The sequence below is a fragment of the Sinocyclocheilus grahami genome, unplaced genomic scaffold, assembly GCF_001515645.1.
Source record: "Sinocyclocheilus grahami isolate Dianchi unplaced genomic scaffold, SAMN03320097.WGS_v1.1 scaffold1019.1, whole genome shotgun sequence".
Classification (NCBI taxonomy): domain Eukaryota; kingdom Metazoa; phylum Chordata; class Actinopteri; order Cypriniformes; family Cyprinidae; genus Sinocyclocheilus; species Sinocyclocheilus grahami.
In genome coordinates, this window is record NW_015506198.1 from 259865 (window position 1) to 286729 (window position 26865).

The following is a 26865-nucleotide window of genomic DNA, read 5'->3' on the forward strand; positions in this document are numbered from 1 at the left end:
AATTCAAACCCATAACTCAGCAAAACTCAATTCTTACCATCAGAATAGACTTCAGTTTCAAAGACAACATCCGTCAGGTTCAGATAAACATTTTTTGGGTCGGTGAGTGATACTCAAAACCAGAAATTCAATGGAGCCTTATTTTGTTATATTAAATCTGACCCAATTCTTTGGGGAAGGTGAGGATTGGTGAACGATTGGCAGACCAAATGATGCCACATGAAAGATCCGCTCACAGAAAAAACACAGTTCTTCAAGACAGATTTGTGAAGGATTAACAAAACTTTACATTATATAAAGTTGGCTGCATGTGAGGAATTGAGTCTGAAAGTTAGTAGTGTTTCGGACGTTGTCTGGAGGTCAGTGTTAATTTTGACAGCATATTTTGATTTAGTTTTAGTCATATTTTAGTCATCTGAATTGTTTTTAGTTTTAGTCGACTAAATATCATAAGATTGTAGTCGACTAAATTACAGTAAATTTAGTCGGCTACAATCTAATGGGTTTAGTTACAGTGTAATGCATTTATTAAGCATTTCTTAAAAATGTCCAAACTCATTATATAGATTTGATATTAAGGTTTTATCATGATAGACACCGATTTAACTGCGGTGACACACAACATGCCTTTATGTTAAAATTAAATAAAACCACTTCTCATAAAGAACAAGAACATGGTCTACTTTTTAATGAAATACCAATGGTTATATAGGCTAATTATGCATTCTTTATAGCAACTTGTTTACCGTATTCTTCATTCTTTCAAGCAGACATTACTATAAATAAATTTAGATGAATCTTTAAGGCTACTAAAGTTGTTCAGTCAAGAGCAGTGCGTGATTTTCTATCTTTCTGTTGTTGCTTGATTAATATCAATGACTCGGACAATAGCAACTAAATTAGGCTGCTGTCCCTTTAAAACCGAACGCACAGCTGCAATGGATGCAATGTACTGATACACGTTCTCCCTGCTGTTTACATTCACTTAAGACTTAATCAACTGCGTTTACTTGAATACTCGTCAAAACGGACAATCCGACATCATTTTGTGTGTAATTCTCCGTTCATGTGACGCGAGAGAGTACTCACGCGCTGTGAGAGGCGCTTTCTGTGTGTGTGCTTCAGTGTCTGCGCTCAGAAAACCAGACTGAACTGAGCTCTCTCTTGCATCGTCAGATTTATCCATATGTCTGCTCTTCTCTTACTCCCACATATTGACATTTTTTGAACGTTTAATGCGACGTGCAGCAAGTGTATGTTAGCTGTCCCGCCGGTTCATATGTACGCATAACCTCAGAGCCACGCAGCAGATTCCTTCTGAATGAATCTCTTCCCAAATCGTCCCTCCCTAACATTTTTGTCTCGTTTTTATTTGGTGACGAAAATGTCAATAGATTTACGTCATAATTTTTGTCATTCAAAAAGAGTTTTAGTTTTAGTTATCGTCGCGAAGAAAAAAATGTAGTTGACGACAATTATGATGAAAATTATTCGAAAACTAAATTAACACTGCTGATCAAATCAAAAAGAGGCTTGTTGACGTCAGCGCAGCTAACATAAATATGTTCTAAGAACGGTTTGATAACATTTCTGAATGTTCGCTGAACCGTTTCTTGGTCATGTGGACCAAGACATTCCATTTTATAATTTTGCAAACATTATGAGGAAAGTTCGTTTTGAATATTCTCGGAACCATCTGAAACTAGAAAGTATTAATGTTTTAAAAAACGCAGACAAGCATCCAACTAAAATGTTTCAGAAAAACGTTCTATGAATGATGTATACATAATGTTTCTGAAAGACCAGATAACTCTCTAACATTAACGTTCTATTAACGTTACTGGAAGAACGTTTGTTTGCGTTAGCTGCCGTTCTGAGAACGCTCCTGTTAGCTGGGTCTTTGCTAGCTTCTCTAAACGCTAGGCTGCTCTCTGTGCTACCCAGATTGAAATAATACAAGTCCCGCTGAGCAAAATCAGCTGTTTATTTGAACGAGCCTCGCTTCGCTGTGAAAACAACAAAATCGACAGCGTTTCCCTCGACTATATTTACCATATCACCACAGAGAATGAGTACTCTGTGCACTTCCACTAAAGAGCTCATCTTAATGGGCAAATCCACACAAAAACAGCCTTCTGGTAGAACTTCAGAAAACCATGTGACTTTAATATCTCTAGCTGATCATCCTTACTGACAGAACAAGTCACTCTTGATGAGAAGATGAGGCTTTGTAAAAGGGTTTGTGTTTGGACTCGTATTTTAGCTGGAAGCACCTGTTCTTGATGGATTTGTTTCTTCACAAGACATGGACTGGATTGCTAATGTGGTTTGAATCTCTCTGTATATACTGTACACAAAATATTACATAAAAAGCTTGCATACTATCAAACTAATTTTATACTTCACATTTGTCTTCATTAAAGGTGTCATAAACTCTTTTTAATTACTTTATACTGTTCTCTGAGGTCCACTTATAACACAATGAAGATTTTTACATCAAACAACATCACAATTCAGAAGTATGAGGCTATTTTCTGTCCTGTTTTGCACAGCATCGTCTTTTAGTTTCAGTCTTTCTGAAAATCCTGCTTTACAAATCTTGTTTGTAAATGAATCCACAGTAAAATGAAGTGAACAAAGGACACGATCTGGATCTTCATTAAAAATAATTAAAAAGGGGATTTTGATTTCTCAGTTCATCAGCTATTGTCCATCACGAGTCAAACACTATCAGTAATTCTTGTATTTCTCGTTCATTGTGGTGTCGTATGCTCAGCTGTTACTGTCTTATTGACATGCTGGCCTGTTTTTCTTGGAAGAGCTACTGCTAGTTGTTTTTCTTGGTTTCTGTAATAAGAATAAGAATATTAAAACAACTTGACTTCATCCGCACACCTTTAAACACTTCCGGTGTGGTCTTAATTATCTGCCTGTCACGATCCATAAAGGTCTGAGCATGTGGGAAAGCGTTCCAACATTTTACCACCCACAAACAACTAACTGTCCCATCGAGCAATGACGCCTGTTTAAACATCAATACAGATCTATATGGCATGTCACCTATCCAGAAAAGAATTAAACTCATGAGAGAATATGGATTAGAGAGAGAGAGAGAGAGTGAAATATAAAGAAAAAGAATCAGTGTGGGGGAAAAAAGGCAAAAGGTTGGGGGGTTGGTAACTTCAGCACCGCCACCGAAAAAACAACACCAGCAAATGTTTTCCAGATGTGAACCTCCTGAACACACACACACATTCACACACATACACGCACACACACACTCACACACACACTCACACACTCACACACACACACACACACACACACACAAACTCGCAATCGCACACGCACATGCACACACACACACACACACACACTATCTCACACACACACACACACACACGCACACACACACACACACACACACTCTCGCGCACACACACACACACACACACACTCTCGCGCACACACACACACACACACACACTCTCGCGCACACACACACACACACACACACTCTCGCGCACACACACACACACACACACTCACTCACTCACACAGACGTGTTGGAATGCAAATGCATTGTTAATGGCATTAAGAAAGTGAGTAATTAGGAAACATGTGGGTGCTGAATGTCCAGTGACAATGCAAATATTCATCTGATGATTAATGTTGCATACATCTGGTTCATGCAATGCCAAACTCAGTAGCTTGTGTGCTTTATTACAGAGACCCAAGCCAGTAAACAATATATTCATTACATATCGTACTTACATTTGACAGACCACGATTTCTTTTCTGAACTTACAGCATGTAAAGTGTACGATGTTATGATAACCAGCAAACATTTAAAGGCTCCACTGAAATGTGCTGAAAAATTGTTCACTCTCAGACGATCAGAGATTAGGATGAGTTTGTTTCTTCATCAGGTTTGTAGAAATGTAGCATTGCATCAGTGTCTCAGCAATGGATGCTCTGCAGTGAATGGGTGCCGTCAGAATGAGAGTCCAAACAGCTGATAACACTTTTTCACTGGAGGAAGAGTTATTATGGATTATAGACTCAATGTATTTTAGTTAAAAGCGTCTTAATGCTGGATTTGTTTCAGCTTTTGTCTTCTCCAGATGTTAACTGATGGACTGGAGTGCTGTGGATTACTTGTGGATTATTGTGATGTTTTTATCAGACTCTCATTCTGACGGCACCCATTCACTGCAGAGCATCCATCGCTGAGAAAGTGATATACATTCTCAGCAACTTTTCATTTTTGGCTGAACTATTTCTTTAATTGCACTATATAAGTCACTTTGGAATACAAGTTGCAGCACATTTCAAATGCTAAAAAACTTGACTTATATTTTGGAAAACACAGTAAGTATCTGGAGCTTATTTTGACTGTCAGGTGAAGAAAAAAAGTAGGCTAGAAATAGAACACCTCTCCTCAACAAGCCCAAACACCCCCTGATCTTTCCTCTAAACCTCCATGAGGAACTAATGAGAAAAATGAGTTGTTGTTGATGTTGTTTTGCTGATTTGATTTTGTGTGGCTTTTTGCACTTCTGTATTGCATTTAGTTTTATAAGGAATCCAAAGTAATGCTTCCTATTGCTATTATTTTAAATGTTCATAGGCTCCTATTGTGTTTTTTAGTTTCCTTTTTATTCTTCAGCTTCCTCCACTGGAGTCAATGTGACAAAAAGTAGTACAATGTGTTTGGGAAAGGTCTGAGAAGTCTCGTCAGTATTTGACATTTCAGGTAAAACTATTTAAAAAAACAAAAATCTTGTCTAATGAATCATTCACACACGAAATATACCAATGTAGTGTATAAAATACAGTATTGTTTCAATTATGAACATTAGAAGTCCTGTTCATCTATTTTATTTTACAGCAGCTTCCCAAACCCGCAGGATTCTGATCTTTTCTGTTTGCACTTTTATTTCATCATTCGTTTTTCTAAAGCAATGTTATCCAGTGTTTAGCTACATCATGCATCATGAGGCCCAAACATCTCCATCCGCTCAATGTATGTTTTCATAGGAACTGAAGGATCTTTTATGGCAGAAGATCAAATTCAAAGCAAGCACTTAGTGGAAATCAATACACTAAAATATGTTTATTCTTCCTAGATCAATTAACTGGTCACACTCATTATATTTAAAACATTCTGTGTATTTGTAGACAGAGTAAGTGAGAAAGCGATCTCTTGAAAGTGAATTAGGACACATTAATTTCCACTAGTTTAGGTATTTGTGCAGACAGTAGGCTTGACTTATTGGCACGAAGGGTCCTTGCTGAGTTGAATACACATTTATGTATTGTTTCAGCACGTCATATCAATCAGAGAATGAAATTCAAATTAAGGCTCTTCATTAAAGAAGCATATGTTTGATCAATGGATTCAGTTTTCTAATACGCTGTGGTCTTTATCATACGTGAGCTGATCAAACTCAGCATCAGGTCTGAGTTCCGAATAATCAAGCGCAAAAAATAAATCCACAATATTGATAATAAACTCTTGAGTAAGTTCAATATTTAGCCTTCACATGCAGGCAATCAGGTGCGTGTCGCTATAGAAGTCTGTACGCAAGTCACTGATTATTTTCATTATTATTATTATTTATACAAATTAAAATCTTTCTTCACTCATGTTTTAATTTCTATACACGGATGAAGAATTTTTTTTTTTTAATATTAATAATTAGTATAATAAAGCCATGGTTAGTATAATTAATAATTAGTAGCATATTAATTAATTGTTATATTTTCTATTGATTACACTTTAAGAGATCAATTCAATTGTCAATTTGCACTAAATCATACAACGCATAATTCAGATAAAATAAAACTAAAAACACATTAATGGGGGGATAAAATAAAACAGGCAATATTTTCTTTAGATTAAAAGATTACATTTCTTTATTTTAGGAACTCAGTTAATTAGACACATTTTTTTTGATGATGAATTTGCAGTAAATCATACAATAGAATCTGAAAAAATAAAACGTTTTTAAAAAAAATTAATAAAAAGTATTTAACTGGGCCAGAATGAAAAGGTAGCTTAGTCTGTGGAGTTTAAACAAACAACTTAGATTTATAATAATTCTTGTGGTCCAACAAACATGTGGAATCCATCGAGTACTATATAACACAGATATTCTTTCATCCATGTTTTAATTTATACAGAATGCAAGTTCTGTGGTGCAGGACCTTATTTGACAAAAAACAAAAATGCATTTATTTATGCACATTGTTATATTTTCTTTTGCTTACATTTTTAAAATGATGGTTTCATTTTATGAATTAATCTCACCAAATCATACTGAATCCTGATTACACACAACAGAAAACAGAGTTTGGTGAAAAACTAATTAACCAAAATTAAAAGGTAGCTTAGTCTGTGGAGTTTATTTGTCAACAAACAACTTACATTTTTATTCATTCTTGAGGACTAACAAACACGTGGAAAGCATTTCCTTCTGTATTAATGGTATGAAATTAATATTGTGAGAAATACTGATATCGAATGATATTGTGATAACATTTTTGACCGTGTCGCTCAGTCTTGGCATCAATACTAGAACTGAAACACTGCAGAAGGTAGACTGCTCACTTTAGTGTTAGTGTTTTTATACAGTCTATGGTTTTCTCACCTGATCGTCCACCTCAAAGTCACTGTTGTGCTGAGACACGTCCTTCAGCAGCGGTTTCTCCAGACTGCGGCAGAGGAGCCACGTGACCAGACCCACCACGAACATGCCGATGTCCGGGATGAACACTCGGATGCCGTTCCCGGCGTCTGCACCTCGGACACTGCGGCGAGATACACACACATACAGTACAGTTATTAAAGAGAGCGTGCAAAGTTCTCCCAGTTCTCCATTGCTTGGGTAACCCTGCAGTCCCATCGTTGACACACACACCGCCGGTGGAGCCAGAAGTTGACATGACGGACCGCTCATGTTTAGACTGCACCACAGAGCCTCAGTGTTTACACTCTTTGGGAAGTCATGGTTTACTTACAGGTGCCTCTGTATATTAAACTGGGATAGGAGGAAATATTTTAACATAAAAAATTACACAAGATAAATGTTTAGGTAAATTATATACAGTAGAAGTAAATTAAAACTGTGTCCGTTCCTCTTGAGCCAAACATTTGTGTCCCTGCAGCACAGAAGCAGTGTTAAGTCGCTGGGGGATATTTGTAGCAATAGCCAACAATACATTGTATGGGTCAAAATTATAGATTTTTCTTTTATGCCAAAAATCATTAGGATATTAAGTAAAGATCATGTTCCATGAAGATATTTTGTAAATTTCCTACCATAAATATATCAAAACTTAATGTTTGATTAGTAATATGCATTGCTAAGAACTTTGCTCTGCAGTGAATGGGTGCCGTCAGAATGAGAGTCCAAACAGCTGATAAAAACATCACAATAATCCACAAGTAATCCACAGCACTCTAGTCCATCAGTGAACATCTGGAGAAGACAAAAGCTGAAACAAATCCAGCATTAAGACGCTTTTAACTAAAATACATTGAGTCTATAATCCATAATAACTCTTCCTCCAGTGAAAAAGTGCATCTGCTGTTGTCTCTCACATCAAAATCCAGCCACATATGTGTTTAGAGCCGTTTAAACGCTGCTTGATCTGTGCAGATTTCTCTCCTGATTCACACCAGAACACTTTTTCACTGGAGGAAGAGTTATTATGGATTATAGACTCAATGTATTTTAGTTAAAAGCGTCTTAATGCTGGATTAGTTTCAGCTTTTGTCTTCTCCAGATGTTAACTGATGGACTGGAGTGCTGTGGATTACTTGTGGATTATTGTGATGTTTTTATCAGACTCTCATTCTGACGGCACCCATTCACTGCAGAGCATCCATCGCTGAGAAAGTGATATACATTCTCAGCAACTTTTCATTTTTGGCTGAACTATTTCTTTAATTGCACTATATAAGTCACTTTGGAATACAAGTTGCAGCACATTTCAAATGCTAACAAACTTGACTTATATTTTGGAAAACACAGTAAGTATCTGGAGCTTATTTTGACTGTCAGGTGAAGAAAAAAAGTAGGCTAGAAATAGAACACCTCTCCTCAACATGCCCAAACACCCCCTGATCTTTCCTCTAAACCTCCATGAGGAACTAATGAGAAAAATGAGTTGTTGTTGATGTTGTTTTGCTGATTTGATTTTGTGTGGCTTTTTGCACTTCTGTATTGCATTTAGTTTTATAAGGAATCCAAAGTAATGCTTCCTATTGCTATTATTTTAAATGTTCATAGGCTCCTATTGTGTTTTTTAGTTTCCTTATTATTCTTCAGCTTCCTCCACTGGAGTCAATGTGACAAAAAGTAGTACAATGTGTTTGGGAAAGGTCTGAGAAGTCTCGTCAGTATTTGACATTTCAGGTAAAACTATTTAAAAAAACAAAAATCTTGTCTAATGAATCATTCACACACGAAATATACCAATGTAGTGTATAAAATACAGTATTGTTTCAATTATGAACATTAGAAGTCCTGTTCATCTATTTTATTTTACAGCAGCTTCCCAAACCCGCAGGATTCTGATCTTTTCTGTTTGCACTTTTATTTCATCATTCGTTTTTCTAAAGCAATGTTATCCAGTGTTTAGCTACATCATGCATCATGAGGCCCGAACATCTCCATCCGCTCAATGTATGTTTTCATAGGAACTGAAGGATCTTTTATGGCAGAAGATCAAATTCAAAGCAAGCACTTAGTGGAAATCAATACACTAAAATATGTTTATTCTTCCTAGATCAATTAACTGGTCACACTCATTATATTTAAAAGATTCTGTGTATTTGTAGACAGAGTAAGTGAGAAAGCGATCTCTTGAAAGTGAATTAGGACACATTAATTTCCACTAGTTTAGGTATTTGTGCAGACAGTAGGCTTGACTTATTGGCACGAAGGGTCCTTGCTGAGTTGAATACACATTTATGTATTGTTTCAGCACGTCATATCAATCAGAGAATGAAATTCAAATTAAGGCTCTTCATTAAAGAAGCATATGTTTGATCAATGGATTCAGTTTTCTAATACGCTGTGGTCTTTATCATACGTGAGCTGATCAAACTCAGCATCAGGTCTGAGTTCCGAATAATCAAGCGCAAAAAATAAATCCACAATATTGATAATAAACTCTTGAGTAAGTTCAATATTTAGCCTTCACATGCAGGCAATCAGGTGCGTGTCGCTATAGAAGTCTGTACGCAAGTCACTGATTATTTTCATTATTATTATTATTTATACAAATTAAAATCTTTCTTCACTCATGTTTTAATTTCTATACACGGATGAAGAATTTTTTTTTTTTAATATTAATAATTAGTATAATAAAGCCATGGTTAGTATAATTAATAATTAGTAGCATATTAATTAATTGTTATATTTTCTATTGATTACACTTTAAGAGATCAATTCAATTGTCAATTTGCACTAAATCATACAACGCATAATTCAGATAAAATAAAACTAAAGACACATTAATGGGGGGATAAAATAAAACAGGCAATATTTTCTTTAGATTAAAAGATTACATTTCTTTATTTTAGGAACTCAGTTAATTAGACACATTTTTTTTTATGATGAATTTGCAGTAAATCATACAATAGAATCTGAAAAAATAAAACGTTTTTAAAAAAAATTAATAAAAAGTATTTAACTGGGCCAGAATGAAAAGGTAGCTTAGTCTGTGGAGTTTAAACAAACAACTTAGATTTATAATAATTCTTGTGGTCCAACAAACATGTGGAATCCATCGAGTACTATATAACACAGATATTCTTTCATCCATGTTTTAATTTATACAGAATGCAAGTTCTGTGGTGCAGGACCTTATTTGACAAAAAACAAAAATGCATTTATTTATGCACATTGTTATATTTTCTTTTGCTTACATTTTTAAAATGATGGTTTCATTTTATGAATTAATCTCACCAAATCATACTGAATCCTGATTACACACAACAGAAAACAGAGTTTGGTGAAAAACTAATTAACCAAAATTAAAAGGTAGCTTAGTCTGTGGAGTTTATTTGTCAACAAACAACTTACATTTTTATTCATTCTTGAGGACTAACAAACACGTGGAAAGCATTTCCTTCTGTATTAATGGTATGAAATTAATATTGTGAGAAATACTGATATCGAATGATATTGTGATAACATTTTTGACCGTGTCGCTCAGTCTTGGCATCAATACTAGAACTGAAACACTGCAGAAGGTAGACTGCTCACTTTAGTGTTAGTGTTTTTATACAGTCTATGGTTTTCTCACCTGATCGTCCACCTCAAAGTCACTGTTGTGCTGAGACACGTCCTTCAGCAGCGGTTTCTCCAGACTGCGGCAGAGGAGCCACGTGACCAGACCCACCACGAACATGCCGATGTCCGGGATGAACACTCGGATGCCGTTCCCGGCGTCTGCACCTCGGACACTGCGGCGAGATACACACACAGTTGTTGTTGATGTTGTTTTGCTGATTTGATTTTGTGTGGCTTTTTGCACTTCTGTATTGCATTTAGTTTTATAAGGAATCCAAAGTAATGCTTCCTATTGCTATTATTTTAAATGTTCATAGGCTCCTATTGTGTTTTTTAGTTTCCTTTTTATTCTTCAGCTTCCTCCACTGGAGTCAATGTGACAAAAAGTAGTACAATGTGTTTGGGAAAGGTCTGAGAAGTCTCGTCAGTATTTGACATTTCAGGTAAAACTATTTAAAAAAACAAAAATCTTGTCTAATGAATCATTCACACACGAAATATACCAATGTAGTGTATAAAATACAGTATTGTTTCAATTATGAACATTAGAAGTCCTGTTCATCTATTTTATTTTACAGCAGCTTCCCAAACCCGCAGGATTCTGATCTTTTCTGTTTGCACTTTTATTTCATCATTCGTTTTTCTAAAGCAATGTTATCCAGTGTTTAGCTACATCATGCATCATGAGGCCCAAACATCTCCATCCGCTCAATGTATGTTTTCATAGGAACTGAAGGATCTTTTATGGCAGAAGATCAAATTCAAAGCAAGCACTTAGTGGAAATCAATACACTAAAATATGTTTATTCTTCCTAGATCAATTAACTGGTCACACTCATTATATTTAAAACATTCTGTGTATTTGTAGACAGAGTAAGTGAGAAAGCGATCTCTTGAAAGTGAATTAGGACACATTAATTTCCACTAGTTTAGGTATTTGTGCAGACAGTAGGCTTGACTTATTGGCACGAAGGGTCCTTGCTGAGTTGAATACACATTTATGTATTGTTTCAGCACGTCATATCAATCAGAGAATGAAATTCAAATTAAGGCTCTTCATTAAAGAAGCATATGTTTGATCAATGGATTCAGTTTTCTAATACGCTGTGGTCTTTATCATACGTGAGCTGATCAAACTCAGCATCAGGTCTGAGTTCCGAATAATCAAGCGCAAAAAATAAATCCACAATATTGATAATAAACTCTTGAGTAAGTTCAATATTTAGCCTTCACATGCAGGCAATCAGGTGCGTGTCGCTATAGAAGTCTGTACGCAAGTCACTGATTATTTTCATTATTATTATTATTTATACAAATTAAAATCTTTCTTCACTCATGTTTTAATTTCTATACACGGATGAAGAATTTTTTTTTTTTAATATTAATAATTAGTATAATAAAGCCATGGTTAGTATAATTAATAATTAGTAGCATATTAATTAATTGTTATATTTTCTATTGATTACACTTTAAGAGATCAATTCAATTGTCAATTTGCACTAAATCATACAACGCATAATTCAGATAAAATAAAACTAAAGACACATTAATGGGGGGATAAAATAAAACAGGCAATATTTTCTTTAGATTAAAAGATTACATTTCTTTATTTTAGGAACTCAGTTAATTAGACACATTTTTTTTTATGATGAATTTGCAGTAAATCATACAATAGAATCTGAAAAAATAAAACGTTTTTAAAAAAAATTAATAAAAAGTATTTAACTGGGCCAGAATGAAAAGGTAGCTTAGTCTGTGGAGTTTAAACAAACAACTTAGATTTATAATAATTCTTGTGGTCCAGATATTTAGATTTTTTATTTTTATTTGATTTTTATTTACCTCAGATTCCAGATTTTCAAATAGTTGCATCTCGGCCAAATATTGTCCTATCCTAACGAACCATACATCAATGGAAAGCTTATTTATTCAGTTATTCATGTATAAATATTATATATCACTTAAGACTGGTTTTGTGGTCCAGGGTCAGATTTAAGATGAATTTTACGAGTGCTCTTAGTGCAACAATGAGCTGCCTCTTAAAAACACACAAAAACACTCTGTTCTGTAATAAAAGCCTGTGACTCCCAGTATCCTCGCTCACAGCGCTGGCCCGTCTGGATCTCATTTCCGCGCTCAGCCCGAGTCGAGAGAGATTTTACATGAAACCAACCCATTCAAGCCTCAGGACAACATCACTTCAGAGAGCGGCCCGTCTCCCTGCTGAAAACTGAAACGCCACTTGTTTCATACTCGCACGTCCATAGCGCTCATTTTCAGATCTTTAAAGGTTAACTCTGGAAGCCCAGCGCTTTTCAGAAGCTGTTCGAGAGTCTCATCAGACGATCATTTCAATAGACCAAGTGCAAAAAGCGTGAACACAACAATAAACATATTTTGAAGATATCTTGTAAAATATATGTTGGGAAAATATGGCAAATTCTGAAACTCAACTTGCTCTAATGTACAGTATAATATAAGTGCTACTTGATTATTGTAGTTAACCATGGATTTAATAAATAAAAAAGGTAATTGTATTAAACCACAGTAACCACAAATTAACCATGGTTTTGCTACACTAACCATAGTTTAACCATGGTGTTTATAAAAATATATAGTTTAGTCATTAAACTCTAGATGGTGCCGGCTGACGGGTGTTAATGTAACCGATGATATTCAGAGAGTTAAACGACTTGGCACAAGCTGATTGGTTCATGCTGCATATGCAGCCAATGAGCTTACTGCCTCGCATTTATATGGCTGCTAGCATTCACTAGAGATTCCTGCAGCGCGCTTTCAGAGTTCTCTGAAACCCTCCACCTTCCCCAGCTCCACCTGTATAGATCTGCTACGGGTTATTTTATATGCTATTTGTGCAGCAGCAGTATGTCTTAAATACTCATGGCACAGTATCGCCGTATACATTGGCAGCAGCAAGCTCTTGTACTTGCTTGCAGCAATAATCTACAACTACAGCAATAACCAACAGCAGCAGCAGCGTAGCAGATCTGTTCCGCCAAGACCAAATACATTAACAGTGTCATATCCATCACCATGCTAAAATGTTCCGAGAGTTGTCATGTTTAAACTGTGGTTATACAAATGACAATCAACCCGCCAAAAAAACATGGTTACTACACTTTTACTATAATAAAGCCATGGTTAATTTTCGTAAGGGTGTATTTTATTGTAACGCAGTACTGTTAATTCTTTGGATTTTAGTCATGAACATCAATCAATCACTATAATATTTTACTTGATTTGTGAATGACAGTTTGCCTATCTGTATCAAATGTGATAAGATAAAACACCATAACCCAAAAATAATATTAAGATGACGTGACTTTTATCGAGCTGTACACAAAAACAACAAACAGCGTGAGCGTAGTGTGATTCACGAACAAATGACTCTTATGAGCCGGTTCTTTTAAGTGAATCATAAACTTACTGCTTTAGACTGACCCACAAGAAAATGACTCGTGTATCGTTAGTTCTTTTAATGAATCGTTCAAAAAGAGTGAGCGGTTTGAGTCAATACGATAGATTCAACAAAATCGATGTCCGTCGGTGATGTCTGTCGTGAAATGAAGTTTCGTGTATGTAGGGTTTATAAAAAGATTATTACCGACTTATTCTTCATAGGACAACAGCATGTAGTTATGTGCCGGATATCCGGTCAAATAGCATGCAAAGATGCTACAAGTTAAAATCGAGTAACTTTTTACCCTAAAAAATATTTTAGGGTACTTTGTCTAATTTCATCCTGCCAACGACAACCATTTAAAATTATTTATTATAATTATGTACTATGAATTACCGAAGCGACACCAAGCAACACAGAAGTGGTGTTAGTTTCCTGAATGAATCAGTATTTTGAACAAATCATTTGAGTTAATGATTCAATGACTCACTCATAAAAAAACAGTCACTTGCTGCCACCTACTGGTCTGACGGTGTAATCTCCAACATTCACTGAAACTCCCCATCAATAAATAATAATATTAGTAATAATAATTTACTCTGTTTGCTCTTAAATACAATATACAGAGATAAAGGGAGAATATTCATTCTACAAATGGTAAAATTGTCAGCTGAAAAAGCTACTTTTGCCTTGCTGTCAATTGCGTAACCCCACACATAAATGTTTGGGTAGACTCAGGACAAGATCCCTGCGTTCAAAGCAAAGCTTCTCTGACTAGCCTCCATGCAATGGCTTTGAAGTGTGTGATATTTGCTTCATAAACCGTAATAAGTGTCAGACGTTATGGTTAACGTGCCGAAAACAGCCCAAGTGTGATTGGCTCATGGCACAGATGCACTTTGTAATGACGTCCGCTGTATTTAAACAGTTTACAGTATTGCTCAGAGAGGCCTTTCATCTCGGCGAGCTCATAAAGAGAAAACTGTGAGCAGACACAACTAAAGACAAAGGAGGAGGGCCACAGATGGCACTGATTTGGGTAAAAGCAATGAATTATGGGAACCAGCGAAAGCAAACCTTTAGTTTCACTGCTGGACACTGAACGAGCAATTAAGAGATTCAATTAGATTCAAGAACAAACTGAGATGCTGATGTTCATGGATTGGTGGTGAGGTTAGGGTCAAGATAGAGTTTAGTTTTAATGAGCGCCGCTGAACACAGAGGAGGAATGTGGGCTGACGCTGGCTGGCGTTTCACCAGGTGTCTCAGCAGGAGTCAGCGGATCCCACAGACCCAACCGCAGCCAAAAAGACATTACCTTCGCCTTCCCCGGGTGAGCGGCTCAACTCCAATGCTGAAATACCAGTGAAATGGAGCAGAGATCAGCTGCTTCCAGAGCAGCCAACGAGAAACTGTCCAAACAAACTCAAGCAAAACAAACCCAATAGAGCTCGATTACAGCAAAATCCTGCCAGGGCAAAAACCTCTTTCTGATGCATTAGATATGGCAAAAAGCATGCACAAATATTGCTATAAAATTAAACTGCAGCAAGTCATGGATTTCAAGGGACAGGGCTGTAAGCTTTAGAAACAAAACTCTTTTGTTCTCTGGATTACGAAAAATTAAACTGCTTCATTATCTAGAACATTTTCTGTAAGCTTTAACAGTATAAATAAATAAATAAATAAATAAATAAATATATATATATATATACAGAATATATACATACACATATATATTTAATGTATTTATATATGGAAAATAAGACAATATATAATACACATAATCAGTGCATAAATAATTACAGTGTAGCAAAATGAAATGCAATGGGGTTTAATTTCATTCAGCAGTATTTTAACATTGTTGCAGTAGTTTGGGAAGGATGTGTCTGTGTTTCAGCATGACAGTGACCCTTTGAACAAAAGGAAGTCCATAAATCTTTAACTGAGTCTGCTGTGGAAGAACTCGAAAGCCCAGACCTGAACCCCAAGAAACACTTTTGGGGTGAACTAAAACACTTCACCTATTGTTTTCAGTTTGTATATTTTCTGCAATGTTCTAATTTTCTGTTGCCAAGATTAATCAATAAACACCAAATGCATGGATTGAGTTCACACTTTTACCATTTTGACCTAATTTTAATGGCAGGCCAAATGCTATTTTCTTGATTAGGTTAACCTCAAATTTTTATATTTAATGCAAACAATGAAAAATGTATACCAGCATTGTTGATGCATAATTAATATACTCCTTGACACGATGTTGATGAAGATCAGCATAGTTGACAGAATTCTTGTGCACAAGAGTAAAATGAAATATTTTCTTATTTGAAAGAAAATTGTATTTAAACTGAAGCATACTGAAAAGCATGCATTCTCTTAGTGTGTAAAATAAGATATTTCTTGAGAAAATTGTTTGGAACAAAAATCAAGTTATCAACAACGGACATGAAATGTACACTAAAATATAGACTGACCCATATAGAAACATCCTTATGTCTGCATTTTAAGTGTCATAATCTGTTTTGCAGGGACAGGAAATATTACAGATATCGAGAGCGTCATGACGAGTCTTCACGTATTGTGCTGAATTAACTAAACTAAACTAAACACATTGCAAAGGTCCAGCAGGCCATCTGCTTGTTGAGTAATCCAGTCTCGTCTCTCAGTAAGATCCGTAATGGGAAACATCTGTCATCATGCTTACAAAAGACTTACTTTTCAGCAGCGTAGGACGGCTATGTGCTACAACAAGGCCTTCTGTGATGCACGATGGGATACAGAACGGTTACAGTATTCACTGCAATAGCACTGAGGCTTCCAGTGTTCTCTGTCACTTCAGACAATCAAAAAAAGGCCCCCCCCCCCCCCCCCTGTTTTTTGTCCCTCACAACAAAAAAAAAAAAGCCCCCCCCCCCCCCCACACACACACACACACACACACACGCACGCACAATGTAGATGTCAGCATGTCAGACTGAGATACAGTAGGTCCTTGATCCTTCTTATTAAAGAGAGAGAGAGAGGGAGAGAGAGAGGGAGAATAATTTATAATTTATATAATTTATAAATGTTATTACTCATAAAAATGTCATTTGTAATGTGTCACTTGTTTGAGCTATTCTTTTGTTCCTGCACAATGCTCTGTCTTCAGTTTCAAAGGCTGTGATTTATCTTAATTTCTCCAGATCTTAGACCTCAGCTGCGTTTTTCAGAGCGTCTTCTAGATGCAAATTAAATTAGATTAATTATGTCTTTTTGCATATTGAGAGAAGCAATGTAACGGTTAAAGACTGTGGACACTTATTTGTGTATTTCTCTAAATAGATAACAAGTCATTTATTTTAAATATATATATTACTGTGCAAACGTTCAGGGTCAGCACCATTCTTAACAGAAATGAATACTTTTATTTAGCAAGGATTCATTAAATTGATCAGAAGTGACACTATAAAAGACATTCACGGCTTGGAAAGGGCCGAAAGTGGAAGCCATGAATCATACGTACACTTCATTCTCCACTGAGTCATGCGAGTTTGTTCCTATAAATGGCTTGTTGTTTCGCGAGGTTAGTCAACATGACCGATACAGCGGCCTCCTCTGATAACCTGCTTCCAAATGAAGATCCCTAAACCTCACAAACAGCAACTAGATGAGTCAAGTTTGTGAGCAAGCTTTGAGGTTGGCTTGAGAAAGCATAGCCTGAAAGTTTGAAGCAGCTGTAAAAGCTTGAAGTTTGAATGTTTAGATTAGATAGATGTTGATAGCATGTTGCTAACATGATTTAACACATTGCCAACATGATTTACCGTGTTGCTAGCATGATTTAGCATGTTGTTAGCGTGTTTCAACACAATTATTATTTGGCAATTATTAGCATGTTGGTCACATGATTAGCATGTTGCTAGCATGTTTTTAACATTATTAGCATGTTGTTAACATGATTAGCATGCTGTTGGCATGTTTCTAACATGATTAACATGACACTAACATGTTTTAGTATGTTGCTAGTATTATTTAGCATGCTGCCCTGTTGAAAAAACAGCATATGCTGGTTAGGTATGTTTTGAAGCTGGGATGCTGGTTTTAGCTGGTCCTTTGCTGGTTTAAGCTGGTCCTTTGCTGGTTTAAGCTGGTCCTTTGCTGGTTTATGCTGGTCCTTTGCTGGTTTAAGCTGGTCCTTTGCTGGTTTATGCTGGTCTTTTTGCTGGTTTTAGCTGGTCCTTTTGCTGGTTATGCTGGTCCTTTTGCTGGTTTATGCTGGTCATGTGCTGGCAAAGGACCAGCATAAACCAGCAAAAGACCAGCTTAAACTAGCATCCCAGCGTCAAAACATACCTAACCAGCATATGCTGTTTTTTTCAACAGGGTGCTAGCAGGATTTAACATGTTGCTAGCATTTCGTTAACATGATTTAACATGTTACTAGCATGTTTTAGCATACTGCTAGCATGAGTAGCACATTGCTAGCATGTTTTAGCATGAGTAACACGTTGTTAGCATGTTTCTAGCCTGACTCAACCACGGAGCAGTGCATGCTGGGGGGGGTCGCATCCAAAGATGGTTTGGGTTTCTTCTGTCCAAGAGCAACACGAGGCACAGTGGCACGATTCAGGCTTCATGTAGCATCGCTCATAATGAAGCGCCTGTTTCAATCTCCCTTGTGTTTTAATGGTCGGGTTTAATTGCAGATTCAAGAAAAACACATCTGATTTATGCTGTGTGAGTCCAATTTAAATAGAAAACACACAAAGGATTATTTTGACATGAGCTCGCACATTTTACGCCTCGTTGGCCGCATTAGTGACAAATTACCAGAGGAAGTTATGTGGGAAGTGTGGTCAGATATGGTATATCAGAGAATGTCACATTAACAATAATCTATATTGGTAAATGATGGAAAAGATCAGACATTGAGAAGATGTAAACAATTGTTGCAAACATAATTTGTGAGTGTTTCTTAGAAATCACACACTAGACTAAACAAAACCTTGTTTTGGTAGGAAAACCTGCGTGTAAACTTGTAATTTAAAATTGAAGGAAACTGATAAAGTTAGGACAATACTCCACGGACTTTAGTAGAAGAAATGAAATGTTAATATGATAAAGCAAACAAAGCTTGAGTGCACATGAATCTGATTACAGCTCTGAAATAAACTGTCATGTTATTCCTGTTCCACACAACATTCCTTACACTCAGAGCCAACATGAGCCTTTACAGTAGCGTGCTCTACATACCTTTCTGTATTAAATACACATTGTTCATATTCATTATGTTCAAACATTTTATTGTATTAGTATATTCTATGGGAGCCCAGTTGAAGATTTTGCTTTTGAGGTTCCCAGGATTTAAAAATCCGGAGCTCTGAAGAAAATGTGAGTGACGCTTGTCTGTGTAAAAACCTGCAGTGACAATGATAGAGTGTTATGGATGGTTGCCAAGGTGTTGCTATGCAGTTGTTAAAGTGTTCTAAAGTGTTGAGTGTTTTAGAATGTTGCTATGTGGTTGTTAGGGTGTTGTGGGTGGTAGCCAAGGCGACGATATGAAGTTGCTAAGGTGTTCTGAGTGTTTTAACATGTTGCTATGTCGTTCTTAGGGTGTTGTGGATGGTTGCCAATGTGTTGTTAGGCAGTTGGTGTTGTGAGTGTTTTACCATGTTGCTATGTAGTTGTTAGGGTGTTCTGGATGGTTGCCAAGGCATTGCTATGCAGGTGCTAAATTGTTCTGAGTGTTTCATTGTGTTGCTACTTAGTTGTTAGGGTGTTGTTAATGGTTGCCAAGGCGATGCTCAAGGTGATGTGTTGCTATGCAGTTTCTAAGGTGTTGTGGAAGGTTGCAAGCATTCTGCTATATATTTGCTAAGTTGTTGTAGATGGTTGATAGGGTGCTGCTATGCAGTTGCTAAGGTGTTCTGAGTGATTTTCGTATGTTCTTATGCGGTTGCGACATTTGCATTGTTATGGTAATGCCGTACACACATTCATGTCATTTGATTGCATTCGTCACAGCAGCTGCATAAGGCATTATTATGTAACTTGGCTCTGGGCGCTTCATCACAGCACATATGGTTTGTGCTAGACTTCCAGACACTGCTTTTCCTCTACAGTCAGGTAAATTACAGCTGTCTGTCACTAACATCCCACAGATCACGACTAACATGCGCGTTTTAACCGCTTCCAGCTGTTGTGAGCAGACTCAGTGTTCAGATGCTCTTGTCCAACATGTTTCTGATGATCTGGCCTCTGCCAATGGACCAATGAAATACAAATGCTGGCCTAAAAACTATAAATCCCTAATGCAGTAATTGTGAGACAAGCTGTTTGTAAATCTGGCCAAGTATTCAACAGTCTGCTAGGTAACTACACATAAGCTTGTGCACATGTATATATGAGTGTTTCTTCAACTATCAGCTATGCAATCACTTAATATACTAAACGACCTTAAAACACACTAGCATTGAAATTAAATTGCTGTAAATTAAAACACTGCTAACAATGCTGAACAGTTTATATACAGTGGGCAAAGAAAATAATCACATTTTGTTGCTTTGCAAAGCAACAAAATGTGATTATTTTAAAGGGGGCTGATTCATTGTAGATTGGGACAAAATAGTTCACTATTTGTTTATCATAGTTTTTAAAATGCAATGATTGGAATTTTACTTTACTAATATTCATCGCTTGAGACAAAATGTTTGAGTCGTAAGTAAAACAATAAAATCTGTCTAAAAGGCTTTTGAAAAGTAGCACAAACAAATGTCAACAGAACAGTTTTCCAAGTTTAATGTGACTTTTATATAATGAAAAGAAAAAAAGTAAATCTGTTCGTTTTAATAAAAATCAACCCCTGGGAAATGAAAGTGCTGATAGTTGAATAAACACCCGTGTGCGTGAGAGATAGTCGCCAAGCGCTCTTTTCTTTCGCACAGAGTCTGCGCACTCACTGACGCCATCAGCAGTCGCTGCTGTCTGATTAGCATTCGTCAGCGTCGGTCACCTGCTTCCCAGACGCCCCGCTGTTTTAACCGGAGGCACCGTCGTTGACTGCAGGGGCGAGAGTGACCGAAACGGCCCACAGACACCGGACACTTACAAAGAAGACTAATAAACATGATTAGAAAGATGAAACAGAAAAGAGGGACTTGTATAAATGATGCCACCCACAACGTCTTAATGACTAAATCAATCACACAAGCTGGTGCCACAGTCCAGAGCCAACCAGTCAATGGGTCTGCACACAGAACGTAATGCGTCTAGAGGGAAAATTCATTCATTTATTTGAGAAATAATTTTGGCTTTGAACTTTAACATTGCACTCTAAAAAATGCTGGGTTGTTTCAACCCAACTTTGGGTCAAATATGGACTAACCCAACTTTTGGGTTAAAAATTGAATGTAAAAATTAAACCCAACAGCTGGGTTAGTCCATATTTGACCCAAAGTTGGGTTGAAACAACCCAGCATTTTTTAGAGTGCAAGATCAAATTGTTCTATTCTCACTCGCTAGAGAAAAAAAAAGACGTAAAAATGAACGACCCAAATATGAACAAGTGAGTGTTTATAATCATTGCCAGTGAAAAAGTGCACTTAAAAGTACTGAATGTGCATTTAGTGTACTTAAAAAATCTGCACTTACAGTTAATGTAATTTTAATGAAATAAAAGTCCACTTAAAGAGAGACACTTTTATGACTTATCACACTTGAGCAGAGTTTAAGAAATTACTTAATCATGCTTTAAAGAAGTGCACTTACTTTGATGTGTTGACTAACACACTAAAGCACATGATTATGATTTTAACTGTAGCGTGTTATTCAATATTACTTGATATTAAGGTGACATCATTTAATAACTATATTATTAGCAACTTAATTATTACAAATGTATAATTACACACACACATATATATATATATACTGTATATGACACACAAGTTTCAATTATAGAAATTACATTAAAGTATATTTAGTTTACCATTAATGCTTGTCGGTACTTTAACCATAGTGCAAAGACAATAGATATAATTATGAAATGACATATAAAAATGTCCTACTTAAGGGAGTAAAAAAAAAGCACTGAAAGTTCAGCTTATTTCATATAAATTTAAACTATAATACATTTTTATTTAATTGCAAACAATGCAATTTATTGTACAAAAACATTATATGCAATGTGCACTTAAGTATATTATTTTCATAATAAGTACTCTTTTTAAAAGTATGTTAAAGTGCACGTCTTTTTCACAAGAGAAGAGTCAACATTTGGACTCACTTTATTAAACAGCTATAGCAGTTTGTCTCATTGCAGAGCTCTAAACCTAAATTTAGTTGATAAACTGCTTCATTAAAGTACATATGTCAACAAATACTGTGGTTGGAAGACGATCCCAAGAGATTTTTTTATATGTAAAATATTACCCAATATCTTTCATTGTTCTGTCATATAATAGGTGAGGGGGAACAGATGGACCTGCCCTGATCATGTTTTATCGTCCGTATTATTTTCAATACATTATTTTGTTATTCAATATTCAGTTTCTTGCTGTGTTCTGATGGATCATCCGTCTGAGCCGCGTCCAGGCCGCTCAAAGCCTCCAAACAAAACATCACACACTCGTCACAGCGAACAATGCGTTTGGTGTTGCCAACATTCACACGGAGGAGTCCAGCTCTAATCTGAAGAAAGAGAGAACTAAAATCTCTTACCTTTCAAAGCCCAGCTGTCGTATCGATCTCTCCCACGATGAGCCTGCAAACATACAACACAAGGAGGTGTTCAAAACAGCATGAGATGAAGAGACACTGAAGTTTTCAATCTATGATGTGATGTAGTGGCTAAAGCTGAAGGCTGGTCATCAAAAGCTTGCTGGTTTGAACCATGAAAGCAGTGAACTATGAACCGTTGGCTGTTCACTGGATTGTGAAAAGTCTCTAAATGACAGAAAGTGCTCGCTGACGTCAGCCGAAAAGGAAAGTCATTTCAGAGTCATTTATATTATCTTATAGGTTGATTTTGAAACATTATGAAGACATTTTGCTTTCATTAGATTAACATGCACTGATACATTATTCAGCTTGATCTCGTTCGTTTTCATGGGAATTCAAACTATCTGGGTTTATGTTTAAATATACAATATGAACATATTGGGAAAAAACACTCAAATGTAAAGCTATTTACGTATGCACAGCTTTAGAAATGTAGCCTAAAAATCTTTAGGAACCCTAATGTTCTTATATTCATAATTTTTTATATTCTAAAAATTGTTTTATATTGACTTTTTACTGTATATTATTTCTGAGGATTAAGATGTTTTTTTAAAATGAAAAAATAAATGATCACTTTTATTCAGTAAGGACACTAAATTGATCAAAAGGGAGAGTAAAGACATTTATAATGTTGCAAAGATTTCTATTTCAAATAAATGCTGTTTTCTGAACTTTCTATTAATCAGAGAATCCATGTATCACGGTTTCCACAGAAATATTGTGCAGCACGACTGTGTTCAACATTGATAATAATCAGAAATAAATCAATCTTACCAACCCCAAACTTTCGAAAGCTAATGTAGATGTAGATGCAAGATTTAACAAGTAATATATTATATAATATATAATATAAGCAGAAATATATTGTTAGTAACATTTTAAAAGAATTTTATGTGGAAGATACACAATTACAACGTCTGTGGGACGTGAAGGAAAAGTAATGTAACTAGTAGTGTAACTAATTACTGTTGCCAGATAGTAATAAGTAAAGTAATAATATAACTTTTGAAAGGAGTAACTAACGAGTAATAAATTGCATTTTTGGAGTAACTAGCCCAACACTGACTGTAACACACAAGTCGCTTTAGATAAAAGCAAACGACGGTAACACTTTATTTTAAGGTGTCTTTGTTACACGTTACATGTACTTACTATTATAATAACAATTAATTATGCATAATTACATGCAAGTAACCCCAATCCAAACCTAGTTAATATTACTCAGTACTTAAATGTATAATTACACAGTAACAATGACACCTTAAAATAAAGTGTAACCCAAATGACTTCTTATTTACAAAATGCATGTGAAACTGCATTGTTTTGGTGTTATTCTGTGTTTCATTCGACCCAGAGGCACGACGAGACGAGCTGAGCAGAGAAATGACAAATGCTGTACCTGGTGTGCATGAGCTTCAGACACCTCATTCACATCAGTCCAGAGATTCAAACCATATGCTGTGAACCACACACTGCGCACCACAGATATATCACCAGACCCTGCGCGTTTCACAAGCCCTGATGCAGAACACTCACGGAAACATTTGGCAACGCTTTATTGTGTTCTAGCTTTTTGTCGGCAGAAAGTGCAAACAAAACATCATGTGATTCATAGCATACTGAATCTCTGCAGAGTGCTGCCCTTCAGTAAGAGTTTGTACTTCAGTAAGACGTCTGTTTACAGGGACACTTCCAGGTATTCTGTGTCTCTGCCAAGTGAAATACACGCCTTTCAGTCGATCCTCTGAAGCTATTGTTTAAGATTTGACAAATTATTAGTGATGTAATTAGGTTGTTCATTGCTTGACAACTGAATCACATTGGCAAACTGGAAAATGAGCAAACCAGAAACACTATAATAACAAAAAAGGATTAAAAACCACTCGTATATCTTTGACATCACGTGGCATCAGCCAAAATATGTTCAATTTCATATTAAAGGAATAGATCACCCAAATACAAACATTATCTGAAAGTGTGCTCATCCTCAAGTCAGATTATGGTCTCTATGTATTTTAGTTAAAAACGTCTTAATGCTGGATTAGTTTCAGCTTTTGTCTTCTCCAGATGTTAACTGATGGACTGGAGTGCTGTGGATTACTTGTGGATTATTGTGATGTTTTTATCAGCTCTCATTCTGACGGCACCCATTCACTGCAGAGCATCCAAGAAATTTCAGAATTGTTTTTAAGACTTGATTCTACAAGGGTGCATCAAACTGATTGAAATTGACACTTAGAGACATTTAAAGAGTTTGTTTTTCAATTAAATGCTGTCCTTATGTTCCTTTTATTCATCAAAGAAAAATATCCAAGTACAAAGTTTTACTTAGATGAAAACAAAATCATGCATTTACTTAAAAGAAAAAAATATATATAAAAAATAAATGTCAAATTTTATACTTTGTTTCCATTTTATATTTTGTTTCCAAAATAATAAACCATATGCATAAACATTAAAAACACAATGCTTACAGCTTTTCACTTGACATTTACACGACATACACCCTTAAATCACTAAATACCTGAATCTAAATCAGTCGTGTAAGAAAGCATAGATAGGTAATAACAGTATTTAAGCAGGCCATCACTTTCTTTTCTCTGGTGAGTATCCAAATACTTTTGTTAAGCCCAATTACTAACAGACACTAGATTTTTGGGTTTTATTTTTTTTCTTATAGAGACGTTCACGAATATGTCTAGAGTCTAAGATCAAAGCTCAGAGAGTTTCCTTGTTGACATATAATGCTATATTTGGAAAAGCTCTATCAAGTCAAACTGAGTTGTGATATCAAGAGCGATCAGAGAATGCAGATCTCGGCGTGTCGAATCATCACAGCTCATAAACATTGCAACATTTCACATCTAAAGTCCAGCGGTAGTTCTGGTTTCTCCAGACGGGCTCCTGCTGTGTCGGGTGGAGATGTCAAGGCCTTCATGATGACGCTCAGGAAGGAGCGCGGTCTTCTAAACAGAGACTGCTCGATTGAAAGCCTGATGATTTCATTATATTTCTTTGTGGGAAGACTGAACGCACACGGAGATCAGGCTGAACTCCTCGTTCGTTTCAGACCGTCTGTGAAAGTTATCAAGCCAGCAGGGAAATAAAGCAGCGTATCTTCTGTCTGGAGTCCACATGAAGCGACTCGCAGAGAAGGTGTGGAGCTTATTTGGAGAGATTGGGTTTAGATGTTTTCAGATGTGGTCGTCATTTTCATTCTCAGTTATTTTCATAATTTCACCCGAGGAGAAGTCCAACTAAAAACAAGCCCAGTGGTTTCTTATTGTTGAAACTCAGCCATCCGCGTGGTTGTTCACATAGATTTACTGCTAAAAACAGTTTAAAAACCATCTCTTTTTATTTCATTTCTTTTCTTTTCTAAGGTATGGACGCCTATTTCCACCAAAGAGTAAACAAATAAAACAATTCATTGTGAGATAAAGCTTAAAATAAGAACATCTGAGTGAAACAAATTCACATTGTGAGATATAAAGTCACAATGTTGACATATTAGTTTGCTTTGTGACATAAAGTTACAATTCTGAGAAACATCTATGCAATTATAAAAAATGTAGGTTGCCATTAGAAGAAATAAAATGATTATTACTTTACTATTTTATTTTAGGCAGAAACAAGCCTTCATATGAAAGCGTACAAGACTAACTCTCAAAATACACAACAATCATTTATACACTGTAAAAAAAAGTTGCAAATAAAACAAAGATGATTGGATTATGTTTTATAAGAAATTACTATTTAAATTTTTTTTTTTTACTTGCATTTTCTTTGTAATTATTTATGAAATGAGTGAAAATGATTTCAAAGTAAATCCTGCACCAGTTTTTATGTGTATGTATTGCTTTTTTTTTTTTAGCATTAAATTAAAAATCCCTGAATATATGCACTACTGTTCAAAAGTTTGGGGTCGTTAAGATTTTATTAAATGTTTCTGAAAGTCTTCTCTTCTGCTCACCGAGGCTGCATTTATTTGATCAAAACAGTAATATTGTGAAATGTTATTTTCTATGTGTTAAACTGTAATGTATTTCTGTGATGTGCAGCTGTATTTTCAGCATCATTCCTCCAGTCTTCAGTGTCACATGATCTTCAGAAATCAGTATAATATGCTGATCTGCTGCTCAAGAAACATTTCTGATTATTATCAATGTTGAACACAGTCGTGCTGCACAATATTTCTGTGGAAACTGTGATGCATTTTATTTTTCAGGATTCACAGATGAACAGAAAGTTCAGAAGAACAGAATTCATGTGAGACACAAATCTTTTATAACATTATACATGTCTTTACTCTCACTTTTGATCACTTTAATGCGTCCTTGCTGAATAAAAGTATTCATTTCTTTAAAAAAAAAA

At 35.8% G+C, this 26865-nt stretch overlaps 1 protein-coding gene across 1 annotated transcript in view; it reads right to left on the bottom strand.

Moving 5' to 3' along the window:
- Positions 1-26865, bottom strand: part of LOC107565692 (piezo-type mechanosensitive ion channel component 2-like) — a 117281-nt gene that overhangs the window by 56938 nt on the left and 33478 nt on the right. Inside the window, exons 3-6 of the mRNA XM_016250951.1 lie at positions 22432-22474; positions 10307-10480; positions 6654-6813; positions 6552-6591 (exon numbers count right to left, since the gene is read on the bottom strand). Of these exons, the coding sequence (XP_016106437.1) occupies positions 6552-6591; positions 6654-6813; positions 10307-10480; positions 22432-22474 (417 nt within the window). The remainder of the gene's footprint in view (positions 1-6551; positions 6592-6653; positions 6814-10306; positions 10481-22431; positions 22475-26865) is intronic.